Source organism: Fundulus heteroclitus, chromosome 12 (assembly GCF_011125445.2).
Source record: "Fundulus heteroclitus isolate FHET01 chromosome 12, MU-UCD_Fhet_4.1, whole genome shotgun sequence".
NCBI lineage: Eukaryota > Metazoa > Chordata > Actinopteri > Cyprinodontiformes > Fundulidae > Fundulus > Fundulus heteroclitus.
Window position 1 is genome coordinate 19910998 of NC_046372.1, and position 18580 is coordinate 19929577.

The following is an 18580-nucleotide window of genomic DNA, read 5'->3' on the forward strand; positions in this document are numbered from 1 at the left end:
AGGTCAGAGGCTTTAGTTCTTTAGTTGGTTCTGTTGAAGCTCACTTTGCACTTGTTGGACTCTAGCGATGCTTCCTGAGAATCTCAGCCAGCCTGAACCAATGAGCGCAGCAGCAGCCATGACCCAAACGAGCCGTCCCCCGTCCCAGCAGAGCGACGTCGTCTCCTTAGACACCGTCAGACCAGCTGTCGACTTCTTCTTCACCAACCTCTCACGCCAGCAGTGGCTACACTTGGCCACGGGAAACCCAGACCCCGACACCAGCTGCGTCCTGGTGGAGCTCCTCGGAGACATCATGGAGCTCTTCTCGTCTGCCGTTCTGGACAAACTCCAGAACCCAGACTTCACAGGCCGGGTGGTCAAGGCGGTCGTGGGCAACATTGTGCCCGGAGCCTTCGCACGAGCCCTTGACTTGGAAGAAGACATCCGCTCCAAGAGCACGGCGAATTTAAACAAGCTGATCGTCCAACACGTGGCGGCGCGCGTCCAACGCCACTTCTACTCCGACGACGAGGATCCGGCAGCGACTTACGTCCAGCAGGTGACCGACATGTACCGGATCAACGCGGCGGTACACGAAGCCACCGTCGTGATAAAGGAGCTGATTTTCCGGGTGTTCACGCCTCAAATGGAAACCAAGCAGGAAGCGCCGGTCAGCCCGCCGCCAGAGGACCCGCAGGAGGCGAGTGACGGGACGGCGTCCCCGGACAGCCACTCAGAGACGAGTCCTCAGGCAGACCGAGGCGATCAAAGCGCCTCCTTCCACACCGAGGAGCTCACAGACGGCGGTCAGACCGCTTCTCCATCCGCCAGGCCAGAGTCTGTGGTCAACCGTCTGAAGAGGAAGATCAGGAGGTTCTTCACCAAGTATCATCGCAGACATTCAGCCAAGGTGTTCCCTTTAAACTCACCAGAAGGCCCAGAAATCTGCGGCGCTACAGCGAACCCAGCACCGGTCCACCAGGCCAAGCCCCCGCAAAGGTCTGGAGATGTTCCTCCAGAACATTTTGCTCCTGATGGAAGATCTTCTCCTTCGGACGATGATGAAAGTGTCACGTATGTAGAGGAGTTTATAGCTGAGGAAGATTCAAAGATCTCATCTTTACCAGATTCTGGACCAGAGAGCCCGTCAACCGAAGTCACCCAGAACTTAGAGTCTGAGCCAAAGTTTGACGAAATCACACCAGTGGAGGCCTTCGTCCCTGAAGACGAGGCTTCAGAGGTCTCATCTTTACCAGATTCTGGACCAGAGAGCCCGTCAACCGAAGTCACCCAGAACTTAGAGTCTGAGCCAAAGTTTGACGAAATCACACCAGTGGAGGCCTTCGTCCCTGAAGACGAGGCTTCAGAGGTCCCATCCGTAGAAGACGTTCCTGCAGACAGTCAGGCGTCCGCCACCGTGGGGGAGGAAGAGGAGCTGACAGATTTAAGGCAGCCTGAAGTTTGTCCTGCGGTCGCTGAGCCCACCGTGCCGCGGGCCACGGCTCCATCGGCTGGAGAAGCAGAGGAACAGGCAGCAGGTGGAGAAGATGATGACACCAAAGCTTCAGTGAGCGTGTTGGTCCACTGGCTGATGGCTCGGGCCATTAAAGCTTCCAGCATCCGTTGCTCCCCTGAGGTCCTTCAGTGCATCCATGGACGCCTCGTAGAGAAGGTCTGGGCTGAAGTTCAGCGGCAAGGAATCCATGCTGACCTAGAAAATGTCTTGATTCATGCCCAGAAGATTTATGACGGCATCAGTAAAAAGCTGAGGTGTCCCGCTGAGGTCGCGGGGACTTTGCTGCTTTTAGAAGACCCAGTATTTGACAAAGCAATTGTGGCGTCGTTCTGCAAACATCTCAGGAAACCTGTGGAGAAACCTTCCCTCCGGGCTCGGTTCTTCTCTTTCCTGGGCAAAACCACACGTGAGCCTGAGAAACAAGCAGAGCCTCAACGTCCAACGTCCGCGGCGTCCGCGGCGTCCTCGGCTGGAAGTGTGGCGTCTGAAAGGTCAGAGCTGGAGGACAACAGCAGCGGAGACTATGCAGCGGACGATGAAGCTTCATCAGACTCTGACTGTGACTCCATGGATGCTTTTAAAAGCGACTCCTCAGCAGAAACCCCAGAGGACACGGCTGTCCAACCGGGACAGAGACAGAGACAAAGCGAGAAGGTGGACCAAAGAAAGATGGCGGTGAAAACGCTGATCAGCGACGTCGTCTGGCAGCTTGTTGAAAAAAATCGGGACAGAGCAACGCCAAAGAACAATCTGGCGTCATCTGTGAGCGTCTCTTCCAGAAGCTCTGGGCCGGGGTCAAAGGTCAACTGGACAGCATGTCCTCAGAGAAGATCAAAGGCCTGAGCAAGGCCGTCCTCAGGGACCTGTATAAGATGTGGCCCGAGAACTTCCTGGTCTACCTGGACTTTGGCCGGCCGCTATTCGACAAGACGATTGTGTCGTCAATCGAAAAGCGTCTCTTGAAATCATCGAACTTTAAGAAAATCCTCGACACGACATCATCGAACGTTAAGAAAATCTTTGACACGATCCAAGAAACCCTGAAAGACAGCCCGCCGCGGTTTTACATGGTGCTGTAGATGAACTACAGCCGTTTTCCTTCGTCCCTTAAAACACGAGAGACACACAAACACAAACACACACACACACACACACACACAGACACACACACGGGTTTTCTCCGGGTGCTCCGGTTTCCCCATAAAAAAAAAAACCTACAGATAAATAAAAGTCCATTTGTGCCGGGTTCATCGCTGCTGGTCGCATCAGCGCCAACACACGGAGGTGGAGGTACGACTGCAGCAGCGTGAATCTGAGCACTAACAACCACCCTGAATATAAATATTTGCAACATCTTCTCAGTGTTTTAAACAAGCGATAAAATACCGTCGTATTTCATCGTCGTCGCTAACAGGCGGCGGCGCGGTTCCCGCCATCTTTAACGTTCTCTGATGTCAGGCCTCATTCGCTCTGGGCGCCGTTAGACAATCCAGTTCCACCGTGGAGGAACGGCCAAGTGTGAGTGCTGCCCCGCTTTTAGAGCCTCAGATACGCTTTCCTGCTCAGAAACAGTCCGTCCCCTACCTTTGACCTTTGACCTCAGGAAATAGACACTTGTAGCTAAAAACGTTTAGCGTCCAGAGACGTTTCTGGAAGTTATTGCTGAGAAGAGGCTGCTTGATTCTGCAGAGCATCAGTGTGCTTGGAGAGCAGAATCCCTAAAACAGAGGAAACAGAGGGCAGCCGCCTTAAAAAAATGCTTGTTAGAAGTGGAAGCGGGATTTATTAGTAGTAGCATTACTATTATTTATTTATTAGTCATTATTTAATTATAATTATTATTACTATTAGTATTATTTATCCATTATTTATTATTATTATTAGTCTTACTATAATTATTATTATTGTTGTTGTTGTTGTTCATTATTTATTTATTTATTATTATTACTATTATTAGTCTTACTATGATTATTCGTTATTTATTATTATTAGTCTTACTATTATTACTATTATTAGTGTTGTTCATTATTTATTTAATTATTATTATTAATATTAGTCTTATTATTATTATTAGTAATATTATTATTAGTCTTATTCTTCTTATTATTGTTTGGCCCGTTTTGGGCATTGTTTACACAAAGTTATTCCTGATAGGAGAAAAAGTGTGAACTGTGCTAAATTCCTGCATTTAAAAACAGATTTTATCAGTTTTCTGCACAGATTCTCAGTTCGATGTGCAGAACTTCAGATTTCTAAATATCTTATGACACTTTTTACATAAATGCCAAAGTCCAGAAATATTAAGAGCTTCAGTGGTTAGTGTTAGTGTAATATCGGCACCGTAATGCAGCCTCAAAGCAGGCACAGAGTTCTGTGACCCGTTTGGGCCGGTCCCAAGCCCGGATAAATGCAGAGGGTCGTGTCAGGAAGGCCGTCCGCGGAAACTCTTCCACATTTATTCACACGACTCAAATCGGTCCCAGCCCAGGTTAAGAACGACGGGCTGCCGCTGACCGACAGGTACCGGGAAACCGGACCACCGTCGGTCAGCAAAGAGGAAGAGGAAGAGGAGGAGGAGGAGGAGGAGGAGGAGGAGGACGGGTCCGTAGGCAGAAGGAGGAGGAAGGGCAGGAGTCTAGGACTGACGGTGACAGGAAAGGCTGGAGAGATGGCTGCCATGATGCAGAGGAGGAAGGTGGAGATTCTGGGTGTTGTGGAGATGAAGAGGCAGCGAGGCTGGAGAAAGGAGGAGGAGGAGGAGGAGGAGGAGGGTCCATGCTGCTAGGGGGGCGCGATGGAAGAGGGAGGCTGCAGCTGTTAACCTGACGGAGGAGTTTGTCAGCAATGTTCTGGAGGGGCTGAGGAGTCTGAAGCTAAAGCTGAAGGTGAGATGTTCAGAGCTGCTAGTGGTGACAGGAGGAGACAGGAGAGGACCTGGTGTGTCTGCTGGAAGGAAAGGTGATGAGGAGACTTGGTGGTAGGAGGAGGAAGCACAGGAGCGAGTTCTGAGAAAGAGATCAGCTCCAAAGAAGTGGGACAGTGAGGACTGAAGAGTCTCAGGAGGACAGAGGTGCAGGGAGGGCAGCTAAGGCCGTGCAGAGGACAGACAGAGACGTGAAGGACAGGCTGGACAGTAAGGAGGGACAGAAGGACCTATACAGGCTGGAGAGGCAGAGATGGAAGGATGTTCAGCAGCTTAGGCTGACAGGGTGGAAAGGGAATTGCTTTATGGTCCCCGTGGGGAAAATGATGTTTCAGTACAACCATCTAGAGACAAAGATCACTAAATCATTCAGTCGTATCGGCCTTTCAGCATCAACAGCTGACCAAAGTTCTTCATTAAGTCAGTATTTAACAACATAAACTCAAAGGGAGATAAAAGACAAACAAAAAACATTGAGAGGAAACAAGTTGTTGTTGTCCTCTAACTGTTTTTTCCTCTATTGAAATGATTTATTTGGAAATAAATGACAGAAGTTTCTTTCTCTGCATCATCCTCTCCTGTCTTCTTGTCCTCTGACTCTTCTGCTGCATCATGAGGGACATTCATGCATCTTAGCTTCCTGGATGGGACTTTATTCACAGGTATGATGAACTCATTCAATTCAGTTTTATTTATATAGCTCATATCCACAACATATCATCTCAAGTCTCTTTCCAAAGTCAGATTCCATCAAATCCTCCAGGTTGGTGAGAAAGTTTCCTCTCTAAGGAAACCCAGCAGGTTGCATCACGTCTCTCCAAGCAGCATTCACTCCTCCTGAAAGAGCGTAGAGCCACAGTGGACAGTCGTCTGCATTGTTGATGGCTTTGCAGCAATCCCTCATACTGAGCATGCATGAAGCGACAGTGGAGAGGAAAACTCCCCTTTAACAGGGAGGAGAACCTCCAGCAGAACCAGAACCAGGCTCAGTGTGAACGCTCATCTGCCTCGACCCACTGGGGCTTAGAGAAGACAGAGCAGAGACACAGAAAGCACAGAAGCTCACATTGACCCAGGAGTACTTTCTATGTTAGATGGTAATAGAGGATGATCTCCCTCCCCTGATGATGTCACAGCTAGTTCAGCCTAGAACTTCCTGCCGAGGAGTTTCAGCTTCAGAGCGATCCAGACGCTGCTGAGAGCGACTCTGAGGAAGGAGATGACATAAATGTTCATCTTGGTGAGGAGGTGTGGCTGACCCCGTTGCTAGGGGTGATGTTGTCTTTTAAGAGCTGTGATTGGTTGATAGTTATATATCATAGGAGAGAAATTAACCAATTAGACTGGGTTCATAAATGTGTGAAGATAGAACCTTTGCTGCGTTCACACTTTGCGTGTTTTGAGTTTCAACGTCGTCTGGTTTATATTTAAAGTCTATGAATGGGGCATTGAGAAGTGTGGCAGCACGTCACACGCGTCTAGCTAGCGCTGCGCTTTTTGAAGCCTTTCGCGGTTGTTAGCCTTGACGTTCGTCTACAGTGGCCAACAATACAGTTTGCAGCTGACGCAGAGCTTCAACCAATCAGAGACCGCTATGCGAAATAGTGGCACAAAAACAAAAATGGAGGACAAAGTTATCGTTTCCTGGCATTTGAGCTAGCTAAATCCGTCCAGCGCACCGTTGAGCCACTGCTAGTTTCAGTCAAGGTGTTTATTCAGAGGAAATGTGATGAACGCTTCCCCTCCGGAGGTTCCCCCTCAGGCAAAAGACTTTGTTAGAGTTCAGATTCATAAATTATTATATAAAAAAACAGTTTCTGGAACCCCTGGAGCTGCTCAGTAGTTAAATCAGATGACATCGTTTGCAGGAGAGGAAACTTTTTCTTGCCCTCCCTCTTCCACCACACCTCCTCCAGACAACATCCTTTCTATTCCCATCGTACTGTAAATAGTTTGAAATATTTATTGTTTTGTGTTTAATTAATTTCTTCATATCGTCAGCACATTTTTGTTTTTATGGTCTGAGCTAGAGGAGCATGTAGATCTAGAACAGGAGGAACCCAGGATGGAACCTTGGAGAACCCCACATGTGATTTTTGTCGTCTCTGATGTAAAGTTATCTACTGACACTAAAAGTCCTTTAAGTAGGATTTAAACCAGTGGAGAGCTGTAGCAGAAAGGCCGACCCAGTTCTCCAGGCGTTCTACACTGCAAAAAGGGAACTAAAAATAAGCAAATATTTCTTGAAATGAGTGTATTTTACCTTGATTTGAGCAGGTAGATAAGACTATTTGCCAATAGAATGAGATTTTTTGCACTTAAAACAGGAACAATTAATCTCTAAAATAACACAATTAGACATCCTGCACTTGAAATAAGACGATGGAGATGAATTGTTCCTATTTTAAGTGCAAAAATCTTATTCCATTGGCAAATAGTCTTATTTACCTGCTCTAATCAAGGAAAATTACAATGATTTCAAGAAAATTTCACTTACTTTTAGTTCTGTTTTTGCAGTGTAACAGAATGGAGTGATCGAAAGTATCAATGCTGCACTGAGGTCCAACAGAACCAGCACTGTGGTTGTTCCACAGTCTGTATTTATATGGATGTCATTAAACACCTTGATAAGGGCGGTCTCTGTACTGTGGTGAGGAAACCTGACTGGAAAACGTCAAAGCGGCTGGTCGTTGTTAAGAAGGTGTTTAATTGTTGAAACACCGCTTTTTCAATAATCTTACTGATAAAGGAGGTTTGAGATGGGCCTGTAGTTCTGGAGTAGAAGTTTGTCTAAATTGTTCTTTTTCAGCAGTGGTTTGATAATTGCTGTTTTTAGGGACTGGGGGAAAACACCTGACAGGAGGGACGTGTTTAGTATCTGAGTCAAATCAGACGCTATGACAGGCAACACTTTTCTAAGGAAAGCTGTGGGTAGAACATGAAGGTAGCAGGAGGAGGAACTTAGCTGCTGAGTGATCTCCTCTAAACTTTTGTAGTTTAATTGGCTGAATTGGGACATTTAGTCTCAATGCTGTATTTCTGGCTCGTCTAAGAATTTGGGAAATTTTAAGATTTTTCCTAAAATGACGTGAGGGCTACTTTTAATCTGAGGATTCTTGGTGAATACGGGTCCAGGTTCACTGTGACGTCTATAAAGAGAGAGACTTTACAGATATAACGTAAAACTGAAGGGAATCTTTCTTCTCTGAGATCATCAACAAAAACATTAATAATGCTTTATTTACCACAGTCAACAGGTTAACAAACCCTCCATGTGTCTGTAGCTTCTGAAATCCACCAGGGCCTGTAATGATCTGCTAACTTATTAACTGAGAAAATCCTAAAGATCAGAGGATCAGTCTGTGCATCCATATCTACTCCAGAACCAAAGCTGTATCCAACTAGAACTGATCCTGACAAAATGTCCCAATTCAGCCAAATAAACTCCAAAAGCTTAGAGGAGATCATTCAGCAGCTGAATTTCACTCAGATCTACCTTAACAACGTGGAGCTGAATCACAAAGTTGATGATAGAAAAGTGCTGTTAGTATTTCTCTGTGGATGATAACACTTCTTTACACCGTCAGACGTTTTCAGTATTGCTGTTGGGTAAAAGTGATGGACAGCGAATGAAGAGCTGAGCGCTGTAACCGGGTCCAGAACCGGTCCAGAACCGGCTGCCTGGCACCAGAGCAGCAGCTTTCTGATTGGTTGAAGACCAGCTCCTGGTTCTGCTTTCCTTCCTGCTGATGCTGCATGTTCTGCTTTACATGAAACCTTCTGGAAAACAATTATCCACACATTTATCAGGCTTCATTTCTGGTTTTTATTTCCCCTCCACACGTAAAAAAAAAAATGGAAGTATTCCCTAAAGATGGCCAGTTGTTGATGAGAAAGAAAAAGCATAATGAGCATTTACTGATTCTGCAGGTTGAACTCTGAGTGACAGTTAACCCTAAGGCAGAAGTTGGAGTCAGATCAAACCTTGTCAGCAGAAAATAAAAGTTAATAAATCATTTTCTCATATCATGTTATTCAGAATCTGGAGGTGAGGTCTGCACTAAAATCTACTTAAAAAAATGTTAAACATTTTCTGTAGAATAAAAGGTTTTACATCATATTACAGAAATCAAACCAATTACATTAAAAAGACAATTTGTCTTCAGCTCAAAGTAAAAATGAGTCCTAAAGCAGAGAAAATGTGCAAATCTGCATCATTCTTCTTCTTCTCTGCCTTCTCACTGGAAACAGGGTGGCTGTGACCTCCCGTCTGCGTGGCCAGCGCCTCCTCTGCGCCTCCTCTGCACCTCCTCAGGGTTCAGGGTGGACGCTGGAGATCTTCTCGATGGACTGCAGGAGCTGAGAGACCAAACGGAAAGTCTCTGCTTCCTCCAGCAGCTGCCTGGGAGCCAACAGACACATTTAGAGTCAGATTAATGCAGAACTGGTTCATCTCCAGCCTGTGAAGAAACCAGATTCAACATTTTAACACACAGCTGTGGGCTTAATGAGAAGTGTTTAATGTTTGCCTAAATGTTGCTATTTTCCAGGTGCTCCACTGATCTGGATCAAACTCCCAGAAAACTGTAAATCAACAGAAACTCTGAGCTCCTTTAAATCAGACGGAAACCTGTTCAGAGCTGCTTTCAGCCTTAATTACAGGAACTCTGACCAACATGTTGATTTTTATTGATGTTTTTCACCTGATATTATTTAATGTCACTGCTCTCACAACCAGAGACTGATGTGTTTAAGATGTTTTTATGTTTTCATTGCTGCTGAAATGTGCTACAGACAAACTGGACTTCCTCTTTACAGCTTAACTTTAAATCTATCTTTTTCATATTATTAAATCTAGCCTTTCCTGTCTACATGTCTTTCTCACTGTCACATTGTGGGGAAATAAAGGTATTTCTATTCTTTTCTATTGTAAAGGTAACACGCCAGTAAAGGTTTGGCTCCATCTGGTGGAAGTCAGAGGAAACTGCAACAAAACCAGCGCTTCAGCTAAAACTACTGATTTTATAAAGAATTAAATTTTATAATTGAATTTAGTGCACTAGTTGATCTTTTCTTCATAATAGAACAGCAAGCACTGCAGTCAAAATATGGCCTTTTTTGACCTGCTGTATATCAGCCAGTCCCTTCCATTGCAGGAAGTAGAATATGTTAGATACTTTGGGAATTCTCTGCCCTCTGAATCTCTGAGAAAGGCTTCTTTTTGCCATTAAAAACGCACAACATTCACAGATACTTTCGACATTTAGCTTGATGTATCATGAAACTGTTGACCAGAGCTGCTTCTAACAGCTACGTTTCAGCTAGCCGCATGGCCGCATGGCGCTGGTCAGACCACCAGCTTCACCCTCCCTGCTTCCCACTGGATGCTCGAAGTGAACTGAAGTGACACAGAGGCACCGACAGGTTTGGCAGAGAAATAAACAGGGAAAAAGTTAAATGGTTCATTTAGAATGATTTACTTTAACGCGTTTCACGGTTTTTAAAACACATGGAGCTAACAGCCATAGCTCTCGTTAACATTTTGAAGCCAAGCTGATGTGATTCCAGTGTGTTTTTATGGTTATAACAAACTTTATTTTCACAAGGGTGATATTAAAGTTTGTGTTTTCCGGTTTTCGCTCATTACGACCAAAATCGTGTTTAAAGCTTTTAAAAAATTTAGCGCCGAATGTCCGCTAGCATAAATGCTATCAGCTTCCTGGATAACATACAGCTACGGTTCATTTCAAACATAAGGTTTGTTTCATTTTGCTCCACCGTCGTTCCATAGTGCTATTAGCAGTATTATACTATTATTATCCAATTATTACCGCATTAATATGGAATATTAATGTTGATTTAATGGTGTGTTGCATAACTTTAGGATTAAGCCATTTAGCGACCGATCGCTACAGCGACTCCCAGCTTCCCGGAGGAATAAATTAATTAATAAAATCAAGCGTCTCTAAAGGTTACTGATTTTACTGAGACAAGTCTTTAAAATGTTATTTCATTAAATAATGTTTGTTTAACTCGGGATTTGCATCATGAACGGGCTGAAACACCAAATGTTGTTCTGAATTAGTTAAGCTAATTTAACCTCATTCCATGTTCTTTAAGATGAACTTTGGTTCTTTAACTCAGATCTGCAGAGAACCAGGATTCACTGAATCATTCTGATGATGATCAAACATTTTATTTTGTCTTTTGTTTTTTTTTTGTGTGTACATAGTTCTTAATATCTTCATTTTGCTTAGTAGTTTAGTTAAGTTTCACTACCCTAGTAGAGAGGATTTGTTGATTGAAATACTGCGTTAATTCAGATAAACAGCATTATATAGTGATGTTCTCTGGATGTTCATTTTATTTCTGTTAATAAATTCTTGAACTTGAAGAGAAGTTGTCACTCCTTTATTCTACATTTGTGCAGAGTTTGCTGTTAAAAGATCACTGGTGATTGAATCATCCCTTTCAAACAATGTCCTGATAACACATCTGACTCTGGATTGGACACAGCTCACCATCAGCTTAATTATCTAATAATAACTCCATAAAGTCTTCTAGAAAAGATCTGACCAGAAACCAGCAGACAGACGGAACCAGTGAGCAGAACTTTCTGCAGGGTTCTGTTAAAGTGTTTTAAACCATAATTTGGCTTCTGCTCCATAGATGTAAACCACTTAGAGTTGCTCTTTCACACAGGAAGTGATGATGCAAACTGTGGCTGAAGCTTCCTGCCAGGTTCTCCGTGTTAGATAAACGTTCTGCACGCGTTCTCCAACGGGATGTTCCTGCAGCTACTCACCTGAGGGAGGAGTGGGCGTGGCTGGCCGACTTGCTCAGGTACTCGGACGCCACCTGAGCGTTTTGTCTCATCGTCATGACGACCTGGGATTCTGCCGCCTTCAGACGGTTGTTCTCCGTTTGCAGAGCGTCCGCCTCCACCTCGACACACACAGACACACATGAGCGGCTGATCTTCTGGTTCTGCTGGGTTCTCCTCAATCAGACTGGGGCTGAACGATTTTGGAAAATAATCTAATTGCGATTTTTTTTCTCAATATTGCAATTTTATGAGACAAATCAATTTGTTTCATCGCTGTGCAGATTAGTTGCTAAAAGACCCACAGCATCTAAACTCGGAGCAGAAATGATTGCGTTCTGACTACAATATATTTCAACCAAAATTGCAATTTTGACTTTTCTCTACGTTAACCACAAGCAACAAAAATGGCCTCTAAATAAAGATGTTTGTAAACAAGGACTATTTAAAACAAGAACTTTTAATGTTTCTATTAATCAGAATATTATTCAAGAGAACAGCTTTTAGTTGATTTGGACGTCAATCCTTGTTGAACATAAAGTCCAACCAACAAACAAGTCTATGTATTAAACTGATTGACCAGAACTTAATGCTATGTATGATTATATAAACTCTAAAACAAGTAATAAAGTTAGATTATCTCACTGCTGCAACTGTCTTCTCTTCCATGTGGAGGCAAACCCACTTTAAACATTTTACCAACACCTAATGGACGTGTCTAATTCCCTAATTGTTACATAGCCAAAAATTGCAGACTCTGCGATTTGGAAATTGCGTTATTTTAAATCACAATTATATTGAAAATGCGATTAATTGTTCAGCCAATCAGACAAAAACTCAGCAGACCCAAACGGATCAGAACCACAGGTAAGGCTGCGTCCACAACAAGCGACTTTTAGCATCAAGGTGGTGGTGAAGGTTCTCAGTCATCAGGTCCTGGTCATTCCAAAAAAGTTAAAAAAATAAATAAAACAAAAAACTGGACTTTTTTCTGAAGTTAGAAGACGTTTCTCTTCCCATCCAGAAAGTTTTCTCAGTTCAAACATCTGGAGTAGAAGGAGGTCCAAGCTTTATATGACTGCCCAACAAAGACCTTTTATGGCTTAGATAACATGCAGATTAACCTGAACCAGGTCCACTCCTTAGTAACAGGGAGTTGTTAAGGTTGTTATTGGTCTGGTTCAGTTTAATTTTCATGTTATCTAAACAATAAAAGGTCTTTGTTGGGCAGTAATATAAAGCTTAGAGCTCCTTCTACTCCAGTTGTTTGAACTGAAGTCTTCAAACTTCAGAACAAAGTCCAGTTGGTTGTTTTTTTAACTGTTTTGAATGATTTTAGCATCAAGGTGCTGGTGAAGGTTCTCAGTCATCAGGTCCAGGTGTCCGTTCTTCGTACGTTGCTTAAAACATCCGAGATCAAATGAGACATCCAAGATGATTTCATCCAGCTAATCATGATCCGGCTAATTGGGTTCTTCCAACACACCTGTTGTTTATGATTAGTATGGCTGGATTGAGTTATCTGAGACAACTGCGCGTTCATGCGTTTGTTTAAAAGGGGAAATGTATTGATAGTAGAAACAATGATCAGCAGCGCTGCTATTGGCTGTTCAGCATGAACAAAGAACGGCCACAGTTTTTTTCCCAGCAGAACATGAGCTTTTAATGGAAGGTTATGCCGAATTTGAGTCATTGATTAAAACACCTAAAAATCTGTTAAAGCCAGGAGAGAGGGCTGGCAAAAAGCAGCAGACAAATTAATGTGTAAATACTATCCATGGTAGATGTTTCTATCACATTCTACAGCATGAATTTTTGCATTTTAATAATCTCATATTTACTTTGTTCTTTTTGTCAGAGCCTCCACGGGACCCACTAGAACATGGGGACAAGTAAAAGTTAAATACAAGAATATTCTACAAAATGGTTGCCTTTAATTATTACACTTTATTTTAAAAAGGCACTTGTTATGTCAAGAGATCCAAATATCGGTGTCAATCCTTAGACACGGGAAGTAAAGGACCCGTGCAAACTGGGAATTTTAACAAAACAAAAAATCTTTATCCATAAAAAATGAAAATTTTCCTTTTCCAAGTCATACACAGTTTACACGGTAAACTGTATTGCTCCGTCTCTAGATAATCCAACCATAGTTTTTTTCTAATACAATATACGGCTCGACAGGAAGCAAGCCTTTCAAAGTAAACTAAACTTCACAATAAAATGGCCCGAACAAATCTTCCTATTGAATATGATAAAAATAAAAAGCAAACCATCATACAAATAACTTAAATATTTTCTATTTATGGCGCTAACACCACTTTTTCCTCTTTAAAAGCCACTGTTAAATGATGTGTTTGTAACAGCCACCAAGAAAAATCTCTCTACAATTACACTGTCACGCTGCTCTAAAGGATCCTGTCTATTGCGCAATACGCGATTAATTCGAAAAACTCTGCAAATTATTCTTGCACCTTCCGCAACAGGTTGCTGTCGTAAAAATGGACATGGCTACGGCAGACTTCCCTATCTCCTCCGCTTATACAGCCGTGATCTAATCTTGTTTACATGAAATAAGCCTGTTAGCGAGCAGGTTTAAGCTGGCGCACATGTTGCTATGACAACAAGTGCAGGATGTCTTTCGAAGAACCAAACGATCCAAGATCATGCCAAATCGTCAACAATGAAATCCTGCTAACTGAGTTAGCGACGTACGAAGAACGGACCCCTGGTCATTCCAAAAAAGTAAAAAAAATAAATAAATAATAATAAAACTGGACTTTTTTCTGAAGTTTGAAGATGTTTCTCTTCCCATCCAGAAAGTTTTCTCAATTCAAACATCTGGAGTAGAAGGAGTTCTAAGCTTTATACTACTGCCCAACAAAGACCTGTTATGGTTTAGATAACATCCTTAGTAATGGGGAGTCGTTAAGGTCGTTATTGGCCTGATTCTGTTTAATTTGCATTTTATCTAAACCACAACAGGTCTTGGTTGGGCAATAATATAAAACTTAGAGCTCCTTCTACTCCAGATGTTTGAATGGGATGGGAAGAGAAACGTCTTCAAACTTTATAAAAAAGTCCAGTTGGTTGTTTTTTTAACAGTTTTGAATGATTTTAGCATCCAGGCATCAGGTTTACATGCAGGTTCTCTGAGGTTCTAGTCTGACCCACTCAGCCGTCAGAACCGGTTCTTCTGGGGAAGAACAGCGTGGCTGACGCTGCGGTTCTGTTTGACCTGAACCTGCAGAACCTCCTGTTTCATGCGGAGATGCCGGAGCAGAACCAGCAGACACACCTGGTGGCGTTTTACCTGCAGCTGCTGGAGCTCCGCCTTCAGCCTGGAGACGGCGTTCTCCGCCTTCAGCGCGCGTCTCTAACACACAGAGTCCAGATGTTAGGCAGAACCAGCAGAACATGACCGACGTCAGCGCGCCGCTTCACCGTCATCAGCTGCAGGTTCTGCTCCACCGAGTGGACCATGCTCTCCAGGTCCTGAGCCTCCTTCTCCTCCTGACGCCTCCTCTGCAGCAGCTCCTCAGACAGCACCGCCGCCCTGCAGAGGGAGGAGAGAGGCCTTCTGGGTAAGCGCGGCGTCACGCAGGGCAGCGCTGCGCTCTGATTGGTCGGTGCTGACCTGCGCTGGTGGCCGTCGGCCCTCCTCTGCAGCTCCTTGAGGGTTCTCCTCAGCGAGCTGTTCTCCTCCTTCAGCTGAGGGGACAGAAGGCAGCGGGAGGAGGTCAGGCTCCAGGTGTGCTGACAGCAGGGGGCGCTCAGGTGAGCGTGACTTACCTGCTGGAGCTGGCTGCTCCTCACGCTCCTCCCCCTGCAGACGCCGGCCGCCTCGCTGATGGAGGTCTCATCGTCTCCTTCGTAGTTCTCTCCTCCTGCAGCTCCTTCGGGTTTGGAGGAGAACCTGGAGGAACACGTTAGGATGGAGAGCTGTCACCACTGAACCAGCAGGAGGAACCTTCACCAGCAGGAGGAACCTTCAGCAGGAGGAGGAACCTTCAGCAGCAGGAGGAACCTTCAACAGGAGGAAGAACCTTCAGCAGGAGGAGGAACCTTCAGCAGGAGGAACCTTCAGCAGGAGGAGGAACCATCCCCAGCAGGAGGAACCTTCAGCAGCAGGAGGAACCTTCAGCCGGAAGAGGAACCTTCAGCAGGAGGAAAACCTTCAGCAGGAGGAAGCTTCAGCAGGAGGAGGAACCTTCATCAGCAGGAGGAACCTTCTCCAGGAGGAGGAACCTTCAGCAGCAGGAGGAACCTTCAGCAGGAGGAGGAACCTTCAGCAGGAGAAGGAACCTTTCCCAGGAGGAGGAACCTTCACCAGCAGGAGGGACCTTCAGCAGGAGGAGGAACCTTCACCAGCAGGAGGAACCTTCACCAGCAGGAGGAACCTTCAGCAGGAGGAGGAACCTTCAGCAGGAGGAGGAACCTTCAGCAGGAGGAGGAACCTTCAGCAGGAGGAGGAACCTTCAGCAGGAGGAAAACCTTCAGCAGGAGGAACCTTCAGCAGGAGGAGGAACCTTCAGCAGGAGGAAAACCTTCAGCAGGAGGAAAACCTTCAGCAGGAGGAACCTTCAGCAGGAGGAAAACCTTCAGCAGGAGGAGGAACCTTCAGCAGCAGGAACCTTCAGCAGCTGGAGGAACCTTCACAAGGAACCTGAAGGACCAGGAGTCCCTGAAGAACCAGGGTTGGAGCCTCTGTGTTACAGAACCGTTGACCCAATAGAACATCTCGGACCCGAGCATCGGTTCCATCCTTGACATCAGGACTCTTGTGGTCTGAGGTTCTCCACCAGTCTGGACCAGAAGCAGCTGGAGACGAGGAGGATGTGAGCTCCAAGATCTTCTGCTGCCTGGAGGTGACCTTGGAGCAGAAGCATCTCCCAGAACTGAGGCTTTTGTTTCATACTGAGACTCTAAACCCAGTTCCTGGCAGGTTCTGGTTCTGGATTATAAAGCCGGCAGCAGGCCATGTCCAGTAGGAATGAGAAAGGCAGCAGCAGTTTCATCAGAACCACAGCTAGAAGGTTCTAGGTTGGACCTGCTGAGGCTCACAGACCTTCAGCTGATGGTCCTCTGACTGGAAGGCGCTGTGATTGGTCAGCTGCAGCAAACAGAACTTCCTGTCAGGTCCCTCTTCCTGCTATCAGGCGCTGAAGAGGAACCAGAACCTCTGAGCTCCAGCTAGAACCAGAACCTCTGAGCTCCAGCTAGAACCAGAACCTCTGAGCTCCAGCTGGAACCAGAACCTCTGAGCTCCAGCTGGAACCAGAACCTCTGAGCTCCAGCTGGTTTGGGAGCAGCAGCCTCAGAGAACCTGAACAAAGATCTGACTGCAGGTCTGAGGAACCTTCCAGGAACCAGAACCTGGAGAGAAGAACCAAACTCTGACCTCTGCAGGTCTGCACCTAACCCACCTCGTCTCCTCTTCTTCATCGTCTTCCTCCTCCTCTTCCTCCTCATTAGTGCAGACAGAAGAGCTGCTGTCCACCAATGACTGGAAGCTCCGCCCCAAATCCTCCTCCTGATTGGACAGAAAACATCATTAGTACCTGCTGTGGCTGCCAGATGGAGGGATGATGGAGGAATGATGGATGGATGGAGGGATGATGGATGGATGGAGGGATGATGGATGGAGGGATGTATCCATCCATCATCCCTCCATCCATCATCTATCCATCCCTCCATCGCTCATCCCTCCATCCATCCATCATCCATCCATCCATCATCCATCCATCCATCCTCGCTCATCCCTCCATCCATCATCCCTCCATCCATCATCCCTCCATCCATCATCTATCCATCCATCCTCGCTCATCCCTCCATCACTCATCCCTCCATCGCTCATCCCTCCATCCATCATCCCTCCATCCATCCATCATCCATCCATCCATCCATCCTCGCTCATCCCTCCATCCATCATCCCTCCATCCATCATCTATCCATCCATCCTCGCTCATCCCTCCATCACTCATCCCTCCATCGCTCATCCCTCCATCCATCATCCCTCCATCCATCCATCCATCCATCATCCATCCATCCTCGCTCATCCCTCCATCCATCATCCATCCATCCATCATCCATCCTTCCATCATCGCTCATCCCTCCATCCATCCATCCATCCATCCGTCCATCATCCATCCATCCAGCATCCCTCCATCCATCATCCATCAATCATCCCTCCATCATCAATCCATCCATCCATCATCCCTCCATCCATCATCCATCATCCCTCCATCCATCATCGCTCATCAATCCATCCATCCATCATCCCTCCATCCATCATCGCTCATCAATCCATCCATCCATCCATCATCCCTCCATCTGTCATCCATCCATCTGTCATCCCTCCATCATCCATCCCTCCATCAGTCATCCATCCATCCATCATCCATCCATCCATCCATCATCCCTCCATCCATCCATCATCCCTCCATCATCCATCCATCCATCCATCATCCATCCATCTGTCATCCACCCATCTGTCATCCCTCCATCATCCATCCCTACATTCGTCATCCATCCATCCATCGGCAGGTTCTGACCCGCTGCAGGAAGGTCAGAACCTGCCCGTCCATTTCTGCCTACGTCACTGTACCTGTGCTGCCAGGTGAGCCTCAGACAGGAAGTCACTGCTGACGTCAGAACCTGGCTAAGAGGCAGACACACGAGTTAGAACCGTACCTAACAGAACCTAACGGAACCTAACAGAACCCCAGGTTGTGTTAGGTACACACCTTGCTGTGAGTGTGGTCCTGGTTCTGGTTCTGGTTCTTCCAGCGCAGGAACTCTTTGAAGGAGAATGGGTTCAGCTCCTCCTGCTCCTCCTCCTCATCTGCAGAAAGGACAAGCTGTCACACCGGACTGGACCGGTTCCGATCCAAAACAGGTCTCCCTGTCAGCCCACCACTTTTTACATCTAAGCGAACCCGGTGACACGTTCCCACTTCTTCAGAACCTCCAGAACAACTTGACAGCCCAACTCTGCGTATGACCAGAACCCCCTGACTGGTCATACATGGCACCAGAACCAGAACCCTCTGGTATGCTGACTCTGGTCCTGACCAACCCAGAACATTCTGACAGATGGAACCGAACCGAGGGGCTCACCGTCTGTGATAATCAGGTTCTTCCCGCCGCTCCGCCTGGACATGGCGAACCCAGCCTCGGTCCGCTCCGGTTCGGCTCGGTCCGCTCAGGTTCGGCTCGGTCCGCTCAGGTTCGGCTCGGTTCGGCTGCTTCTAATCGATCGTTTCATCGATCAGCAGGTCCCACAGGCCGCCCCACGGAACCAGACCGGACTCGGAGACGCATTTCCGGATTGGAG

The 18580-nt window shown here is 46.0% G+C and overlaps 2 protein-coding genes across 2 annotated transcripts; one reads left to right on the forward strand and one right to left on the reverse strand.

Moving 5' to 3' along the window:
- Nucleotides 1–3095, forward strand: LOC118564892. The gene is made up of 2 exons (XM_036144249.1): nucleotides 1–1222; nucleotides 1352–3095. Exons 1-2 carry the CDS (start codon nucleotides 68–70, stop codon nucleotides 2339–2341), a joined length of 2145 nt encoding a protein of 714 aa, XP_036000142.1. The 5' UTR covers nucleotides 1–67; the 3' UTR covers nucleotides 2342–3095.
- A 5132-nt stretch (nucleotides 3096–8227) lies between these two features.
- Nucleotides 8228–18579, reverse strand: entr1 (endosome associated trafficking regulator 1). Its single transcript, XM_036144268.1, has 11 exons — nucleotides 18485–18579; nucleotides 18364–18444; nucleotides 17991–18088; nucleotides 17852–17905; nucleotides 16671–16777; nucleotides 15037–15160; nucleotides 14882–14955; nucleotides 14689–14800; nucleotides 14558–14620; nucleotides 11227–11366; nucleotides 8228–8823 (listed from the first exon to the last, which is right to left on the reverse strand). The coding sequence occupies exons 2-11, from the start codon at nucleotides 18404–18406 to the stop codon at nucleotides 8733–8735; spliced, it is 906 nt and encodes a 301-aa protein (XP_036000161.1). The 5' UTR covers nucleotides 18407–18444; nucleotides 18485–18579; the 3' UTR covers nucleotides 8228–8732.
- Between the last annotated feature and the right edge of the window lies 1 nt (nucleotide 18580).